The sequence below is a fragment of the Phoca vitulina genome, unplaced genomic scaffold (genome assembly GCF_004348235.1).
Source record: "Phoca vitulina isolate PV1807 unplaced genomic scaffold, GSC_HSeal_1.0 scaffold128, whole genome shotgun sequence".
In the NCBI taxonomy this organism is placed as follows: Eukaryota; Metazoa; Chordata; class Mammalia; order Carnivora; family Phocidae; genus Phoca; species Phoca vitulina.
Genome location: NW_022589831.1, coordinates 263,214 through 271,539, shown reverse-complemented (window position 1 = coordinate 271,539; position 8,326 = coordinate 263,214). Strand labels below are relative to the sequence as shown.

General features: G+C 55.1%; 2 protein-coding genes across 3 annotated transcripts; one reads left to right on the top strand and one right to left on the bottom strand.

Annotated features, from left to right (window-relative positions):
- Nucleotides 1–305: 305 nt before the first annotated feature.
- Nucleotides 306–5,339, bottom strand: TAX1BP3 (Tax1 binding protein 3). Of its 2 annotated transcripts, XM_032399075.1 has the most exons (4): nucleotides 5,132–5,339; nucleotides 2,067–2,186; nucleotides 1,598–1,675; nucleotides 306–1,287 (listed from the first exon to the last, which is right to left on the bottom strand). In XM_032399075.1, exons 1-4 carry the CDS (start codon nucleotides 5,168–5,170, stop codon nucleotides 1,150–1,152), a joined length of 375 nt encoding a protein of 124 aa, XP_032254966.1. In that variant the 5' UTR covers nucleotides 5,171–5,339; the 3' UTR covers nucleotides 306–1,149. The 2 variants fall into 2 exon arrangements, with proteins under 2 accessions (XP_032254966.1, XP_032254965.1); XM_032399074.1 differs by having other exon boundaries at nucleotides 306–1,675.
- Nucleotides 5,340–5,385: 46 nt separating this feature from the next.
- Nucleotides 5,386–6,245, top strand: EMC6 (ER membrane protein complex subunit 6). Its single transcript, XM_032399076.1, has 2 exons — nucleotides 5,386–5,525; nucleotides 5,696–6,245. The coding sequence occupies exon 2, from the start codon at nucleotides 5,734–5,736 to the stop codon at nucleotides 6,064–6,066; it is 333 nt and encodes a 110-aa protein (XP_032254967.1). The 5' UTR covers nucleotides 5,386–5,525; nucleotides 5,696–5,733; the 3' UTR covers nucleotides 6,067–6,245.
- Nucleotides 6,246–8,326: the final 2,081 nt, after the last annotated feature.

Genomic DNA, 8,326 nt, shown 5'->3' with positions numbered 1-8,326 from the left:
GTCTGTGATAACTGTAAGCTCTCAAGAGTCTTAGGGGGTAGGGGTTTTTCCCATGAACCCCGCAGTGCCCAGGAGCCCCTCCCGGGTGGAGCACAAGCTGAGTTACACAGGGGACCTTCCAGTGAAGGTGCTCCCCGATGTTCCTACCAATGTGGCCCTGGCCGCACAGCAAGTGGCAGGCCTGGCATCAGCGGGGCTTCGTCTCAGAAGTGGTTGGGGGCCAGGGTAGTCAGCCCTACAACCAAAGCTCTAGCCACCATCGACCCCCAGACACCCCTACCCTGTGCCTCAGCAAAAACCCCTTGTGAATTCCAGCACTGTTTTATTTGGGCCCAAGATGTCAGGTATGGGGCAATTTCATACTACCCCATTTCCACAGGAACCAAAGCAACGCTGTTATTCCCAGATGTGAATTAGTAAGATAAATTTAAGAGTAGAATTGGCATTTCCAAATAGTAAGGTAAAAATGCTTTTGTATCAAAGTTGTGATTAAAAAAATATAAAGTTAAACCCACAGGCATAGAAGGAAAAGGCAATCCTGAGAACTGCCCTGAAATGTCAGCCTCGAACTTCATCTAAATCTTTTGAGCAGGTGAACCCTGGGGAGGCCAGCGCCCCTCGGGGGGGGGGGGGGGGGGGGGGGGGTCAACTGTGAGCCCGCCTGGCTTCCATTTGGGCCAAGCTCTATAGTGCCTCTGGCCGTCTGTCAAGTCCCTGCTGGGGAAGGCAGGAAAAAACATGGGGTACAGTCACTGCAGAGCTGAGACACGGGGGCCAGGCCAAGCCCTGCAGCCAGGGCTCAGTGTGGGAAAGGCTGGCCCCAGCCGCATTCCCCAGCTTTGTGGTGGCTCTCAAGAAGTGGGGGGCCTTCCGCCCATTTGGGCACTGCTAAGGCCACACAGCAGGGGTCTGGGGGCCAAGCCTGTGGTCGCTCTGGCCAAGCCAGAGCTCGTCCCAGAGCCTCGGGCCGGTGGCGGGAGGTGGGGAAGGCAGGCTGGGTCAGGTCCCAGGGACAGGCCTCCGGGACCAGCTCTGGCCCTTCTGAGCTGGAGCGCAGTACTCAGCAGAAGCCAGGGTGAGGGGCACACAGAGCGTGGAAGTGGCGTCACCGCAGGCAGGCAGGCACGAGCCCGGGACCGGGGCGGGCCGCTAGGACAGCATGGACTGCTGCACGGCCTTCTGCAGCGACTGCCGCGTCACCAGCAGGCGCACCACCTCCTCCGAGCGCTTGGTGAGCCGCTTCCGGGCTTGGTCGTGCGTGACCATGGTCATGTCCCAGCCATTCACCTGGCCCGAGGAGAAAATACAGCCTACCTCAGTTCTCTGCCGTCTGCGATCTGGAAGCAGGACGGGCTTTGGGGTCGTGGGTCACCCAAGCAGGCTCCCAGGCTGATGTGTCCGGGCTGGGGGTGCGAAGCCCCACAGGTGAGGCACACAGAGGGGCGAGTCCGCCCCCTCTGGGAGCAGCGCCAGCATGCGCTCCTGGCGGTTTCAGGGAGTCTCCCAGCTGCCTCAGGAGGCAAGGGCAGCCCCTGACCCCGAGTGCTTCAGACCCTCGGGCCCAAGCCCTGTTTTCCTCCTTTGGGACATGTGTTACCTGCATAATCTTGTCTCCAATCTGCAGCCCAGCAATTTCAGCAGGGCCTCCTTCAGATACTCGTGTGACATAAATGCCCTGGAAAGAAACAGCCCAGGTCAAGCCCCAGTGTCACTGGACTGGCACCTTATCCAGAGAGCAAAGCCCAGCATGGCAAACTCCCAGCCATCCAACTGACTCTGCACCAGGTCTGCCCCCCAGTGCAGGCTGTGCCAGGACAGAGCCGCCCCACCATGCTCTGGCCCCTGCTGCTGGCCCCTTCCTGTTCCTCCTGGGCTCTGTCTGAGTGAGTCTTCCTAGGGCTGGGAGCTCTACTCCCCACCCCCATCCCTACTTATCATTTCTTAAACCTTCCTAGGACTGTTTGACACAGGTCTGCTCCTTCCATGAAGGCCCTAGAAACAGAGACCCACACCATCTCAGGGCTTTGTCCCCAATGGAAAAGTCCCAGGACCCTGGTCCCCCTCACCTTGTCTGTCTTATCTTCTGAGAATGGATTCTGGGAGGGATCCTGGTCAATTCCACCTCCAATACTGAAGCCCAGTATTAAATTCTCACCTTGACGCAGCTTGTGAATTTCAACTCTTTGCTGGCAAAGGAAAAAAGGAGTTGGGGGCAGGTGGGTGTGTGGACAATGAATCTGGTCTGTCCAGCAGCAGCCTCAGGCTGCTGGGCCAGCTCAGAGCCATGCCAAGGGGGTGGAGCCCAGGGCCCTCTGCAGGATTCCAGCTGGTCACCACCCTGGGAGACTTGCGTTGGGGGGGGGGGGGGGGGTAGGTTGAGACTCAGTTCTCAGCTACAACAACCCACCTATGCAACCTTCTGTCCTAGCCTCTGTTCCCTTCCTGTTAGTCTCAGGCACCAGCCTTAGTCAACATGTACTCCTGGTCCAAGAGCCAGGATGCTATAGATGGGGGGGCTGTGCCCCAGGGGAGGAACCACACAGGGCAGAAGGGGTCAGGCCCTGGGGAAAAAAAAAAAAAACGCAGGTACCTTGCTGAGGCAGCTCATTGCTGAGCCAAACCTGTCAAGGGCAAGATAAGAGAAGCTCCAAAAAAAGAGAAGTTCAAACTTGCACAGAAAGGAGAGGAAGGGCTGTCCTGGTCCAGGGACAGAGGCAGAGGCTTGAAGGTACTATGGATATATGTCCATGAGATGAGTGTCCACTACAGGACTGGAACTGGGAGGTGAGGTGAGGCTAGCGCTAGCTCAGGAAGGCTGTGGAGTGCAGGCCCAAGAGGCTGGCCCTGAGGGAGGGGGTTTCTCTGTCAGCCCCAGACCCTGCTCTTGTGCAGTGGAGGAGGCAGAAGAGGGTTCTAGAGCTCTCCCACCATACTCTGGGGCTGCGGTCCCCAAACTGCTAGGCTCCTTTCAAAGCCCTCAGCAGGCACCCTCCAATCACCAGAGCATAGGGGCTAGACCAGATCACCCCACCCCAAAAGTTGAGTTTACAGGAAGAAGGAAAAAAACCAAAGTGACTTGATCTGGACCTGAAGAGTTTCAAACCAGGCCTTGAATGACAGGAGTATGGACACCTGACTTTGATTCTGGGCCCACTAGAGCTCTCAAGAGTCCGGAAATAAGGTTGGTCATGGTCAGGTTTGATGCTAGAATGACCACTTGGGTAGTTAGGAGGGGAATGGATGTCTTCCAGCGGTGGGATGTGGAGGCCAGGGGACATGACTACTTGGAAAGTGAGATCAACAGATTTGAGGACTGCTTGTGGTGGAGAGGAGTCAAGGGAAGCACCCAGCCAAGTGGCCTGGCTGAACACAAACATCTCCCAGCTGGGGACACTGAAGAAGCATTTTGGAGTGCCAGGAGCCACCCAGGCAAATGTCCAGAAGGCAAATGGACCTATGGAGCCAGAGTTCAGAAAAGCCAAAATGGTTTTAACATTCTCAAGATATTAACTACATGGGATAAGGCAGGGACCTGAGAGGAAGCCTCCCCTACCCCATCCCCAATCCAAAACACAAGAGAGGCCAAACCCCACCCAGCACGTTCAGACACGTTCCTAGTGTTAACAAGAATTGGGAGGGCACGGTCTTACAGTTCTGAGGAAGGCCCAAGAACCTGCCAGGACAGGAGAGAGAGGAAGCAGGAAGTGTGACCCCTGAAGCCCACTAGACCGAGATCCTTGTGCCCAAAAGTGTGAATTCCTCCAACACCTTTGCACACCTTTGAGCCACCCTCAAGATTAGAAGGGAGTACAGGCCCTTGGGCTGGAAGACAAGGCCCTGTCACTGACTTACTAGGTGCGATCAGGCAGGTTACTGCCCCTTTCTGTGCCTCCCCTACACCGCCTTTCCTCCCCCCCCCCCCCCCCCCCCCTTAAGAAGCAAACCTGGCCCCTCTGAGGCAGCTAGGGATCTAGAAAAGCAAGGCTGGTGCAGTCAGGGTGAAGCGTAGGACAGCTGTCTGCAGGTGCAGAAATGTTTCTTAGTAGCCCAGGCCAGAGCTGGTTCTCTTAAGCCCAACCTCACATGCCACTTTAATCAGTGACTTCACACCCTGTCAGCGCCTGACTCCCCTGCACACCCATCTGAGATACTGCAGCCGGTCCCGTGGCCTCAGGACTGGGACTTCCATCTGACCCAAAGCCTGCCCAGCAGGCATTTCTTCTCAGAGATCTGGGTTCTTCCTGTGGGCTTCCTTTAGGGCTGGACGTGAACAGATCTCTCTCTGGAACTCAGTTCCTCCACCTCCGCCTCAGAGTCGGCCTCCACGCCCCACTCAGCTTTGGCACTGGCGTCTGAGTCTAATGTCCCAGTCTCTCTCCTTCCCTTTGCCTATTCTAATAGCACTTGGCACCCAAGACAAGCCAATGGCGAGAGCCAGGGGCCTGAGCTAGCCCCACAGGGCCTGGTCTCCTCAGGCCCCAAGTGCCTGGCGGGGCACCCGGACTTTGTCCCAAGGGCTGGGGAGCCAGGGAAAGTTTGGAGCAGGAGCGAGCCAGTTGCGTGCGCCTTCACTCTGGAGCGGGCGGCGCTGGGTCCGAGCAAGCAAGGCTGGACGGGAGGGATAAGGGCCGGCTTGCTACTCAGGGCCCGGCCACCTCCACCCCCCGTCTCCCTCTGGGCGGCGGCGGCGTCTCCGGCAGGGGAGGAAGCACTTCCTCATTCCAGAGGCTGCGACTCACGGCCGTCGGGGCTGGCGCCCGCCCCCCGCCGCTGCCCAGCTGGGGCCTCGGGCCGGGGAACGGGGGCGCTCTCCCGATACTCCCACAGCTGGGGATTCTTCTCCTCAGTCCTTCCCGCCTCTGCCGGCTGGGTGGAGTCCAACGAGCCGGCGGCAGTGCGCGGGGTCTGGTCGCGACTCCGGGTGTTCCGGGGGCACTTGCGCCCCGGCCATCTCTATCGCCTGGCTGGGGAAGACCGCGGTCCCGCTGGGACAGAGCCGGGACCGGAGCCCTGGCCGCCGGTTTGCAACAGCCCTGGGTTCCACGCTTTGTCAACCTGTTCGGGGTGTCAGTTTTCCTATCTGCAAACTGGGGCTAAGCCAAGACCGAGAGGAGCCCGCGAGCGCACTCACCACCACGGCGGTGACCGGCTGGCCCGGGATGTAGGACATCTCGACCCCAATCTGGAAACCAAGCCCAGCTCAGGGAAGCCCGCAGCGAAAATCCCAACAGCCGCGCCCTCCCTGCTTAACAAAGGCACCCCGACTCGGGCCGCCCCTTCATGAATACTAACAAAGCCCCAGCCAGTCACCGGTCGGAGCGCTGTTCGGCTTCCGGAAGTCCCCGTGCGAGCGTAGAAAGGCGGGGAGGGGGTGGGCGCCCGCGTCAGGGGGCGGGAGCGAGGTTTTGGCGCATGCGCAGCGTGGGTCCTCCCAGCAACCTCCAGCGCAAGATGGCGCCGGGAGGCTCTTTGCCGCTGGCCGTCTGACGGGACGCCAAGTGTCTGTGTCCGCCGCCGTGTTGCAGGTAACTGGGTGAGCCTGGGTGGGCCGGCCCGAGCCCTCGGCCTCCTCTGCGTCTTTTGAAGGTCCGAGAAGCAGGAGTGGTGTGAGGTGTTGGAAGTCCCGGGGGGAGGGGCGGCGTTAACGTAACTCGCCAGGCTCCGCGGGCCACTTGCAACTTGGTTTTCTCCGCAGCTCCGCGAAAAGACAGAGGCTGAGCCCGGGCGAGTGCGATGGCCGCTGTGGTGGCCAAGCGGGAAGGGCCGCCGTTCATCAGCGAGGCAGCTGTGCGAGGCAACGCCGCCGTCCTGGATTACTGCCGGACCTCAGTGTCAGCGCTGTCGGGGGCCACGGCCGGCATCCTCGGCCTCACCGGCCTCTACGGCTTCATCTTCTACCTGCTTGCCTCCATCCTGCTCTCCCTGCTCTTAATTCTCAAAGCGGGAAGGAGGTGGAACAAATACTTTAAATCACGAAGACCCCTCTTCACAGGAGGTCTCATCGGAGGCCTCTTCACCTACGTCCTGTTCTGGACGTTCCTCTATGGCATGGTGCACGTCTACTGAATGGGGGCAGGGATGACTTTTTTTAAAAAAACAGATGGGGAGGACTGTCGCCAGAAATTAACACCGTGTAAACTTAGTTTTTAAATTGTTGAATTCGCTGCTTGTTCTGTAACGTTATAATTTATATCTGAAGACGAAGAGCCTGTAATATTCTTCAGATTAAATGAAGCGTGAGACACTTCGTGGAGTATTTTCGTACCTTCGCTCATACCCCATGTCTGCCGTGGTGCAAGACGCCAAGTTTTGACTCCTAGAGAGCTGGGGCTGGGTCTTAGCCTTCTGTAATTTCCTTGCATTTACACGGAGGCCATCCAGAGAGGGCCAGTAGGGCCCAAGTAAAGAGAACTTACTGTTAACATCTTAAGAACTAGTAACAGTTAATATTAAGCATTTCCTATATGCCAGGCATTGTGCCTTGTACCTTTTACACCCGTTACCTCATTTAATTCTAGCAATATCCTCATGGGGTCGATAGAATTATTATCCCTCATTGATGAATCTGAGGCTCAGGTTAAATATACCTGTGCCGTAAGAGGCCCAGCTAGAAAGAGAGCCAAGTTTGAAATACAGGTCTTTAATAGCTCTTGCTGTACTGGCTGAGTGTACCTTTTCAGATGCCAGCCGCCCCTCTCAGTAACCACCGCTTTCAGGTGTGAATTTCAGTTCCATTTCCTCTAGTTACAGCTAGCTGTCATTTCTGTTTTAAATACATTCAAGCTTTTTTCTAGAATATGTCTAATGGAGATTAAATAGAAGACATTTAAGCTAAACTTTGGGCTTGTTGAGAGTGTAGTGTAATGCTTCTGTCTATGTGCTAACCCGTGATCCCTGCTTGTCAGAGGGTATCTTAGAATAAAGTACATACATTTGAGAAATACATATTGCATTAGAGTCATAGTAGTGAACATGTTGCTCATGGAATTTGTAGTCTAACTGGGAAGACCAGTATTACCTATTACCTAGTTGGTTAGGTGTCTGACTCGATTTCGGCTCAGGTCATGATCTTGGGGGGGGGGGGGGGGGGGGGCGCGGGGGGGGGGGGGCGGTGGGGGGGTGGGGGGGGGGGGGGAGGGAGCCTTGGGATGGAGCCTGCCTTAGGCTATGAGCTCAGCAGGGAGTCTGCTTCTCTCCCTCTCTGCCCCCCTCCCTAGCGCGTGTGCTCATGATCTCTCTCTCAAAATAAATCTTTAAAAAAAAGTCTTCTTTGAGGAAATTCCATCTGAGACCTCAAAGTTGAATAACAAGTATGAAGAAGGGGCTACTTTCAAGAAAGCACATGTGTGAGGACCACTGGGTAGGAAGGAGTTTGGCCTGTATATGGAGAGTTGGAGAAGAGGCCAGGACCAGTAGTTGGACCAGATCATGGAAGGCTATAGTGGAGATTTTGGCCTTAATCCTTAGAGCAATTGGGGGAAGCCTTTTGGAAGTTTTAGCCAGAAGTGATGTGATCACATATGGATTTTTTCAAAAGAATCCGTTTCAGATCAGAAGAGGATCTGAGCTTGAATCCAAGTCCCCTTTTACAAACAGTATGTGGCCCATGGCCAATAACAGAGATGGATCTGGGACTCAGACCTCCTGAAGGCTTTGGGGTTCTGGACCACATGCTTGCACACGAAGGGAAGAAACAGGTGAGGCCACAGTTTTGCCTCCCTCACCCAGTGACCTCCAAACCCTTTCTCAGGACACCACTGAAGAGGCTCACAAGCATGGTTTGCATACTCACCCTTCTCAACCTCCCTGTCCTCTCAGGGCTTTTCTCTCCGTGGAAAGGGAAAGTTCATTCCTGATGTGGAGTAAAGAGGCAGTCCTACTGGATGGGGGGGGTAGTGCGAAATAAGTGAGCTGATTTACTTAACCATTTCTCTATCACTAGGCAGTAAGGTTGTTTGAAATGTTCACTATTTTAAAAAATATTGCAGAGACTGTCTTTATATCATTTTGAGGGAACAATAAACTCCTAAAACAAGGTAAAAACTTGATTCCAAATGCTTTCCAGAGTTTTATCTGATAACACTCATTGAATGAAAAAGTACCAGTTTTATGGTGCCTTCCTAGCCTTTTAATGTTTGCTCATTTAGAGTTTCCTTACTTCCATTTGAATTTCTTTGCAAGATAATAGGGAACATAATCTATTGCTCACTGATTGTTCCTGTGTCTGCCTCTTTTGGTCTCACTGTCTCCTTACATTTTCCTCTAAAACACAGGGTGACCAAGAAGGTATGAAGGGGGGAAAAGAATTAAGATACATTTAAAGTTA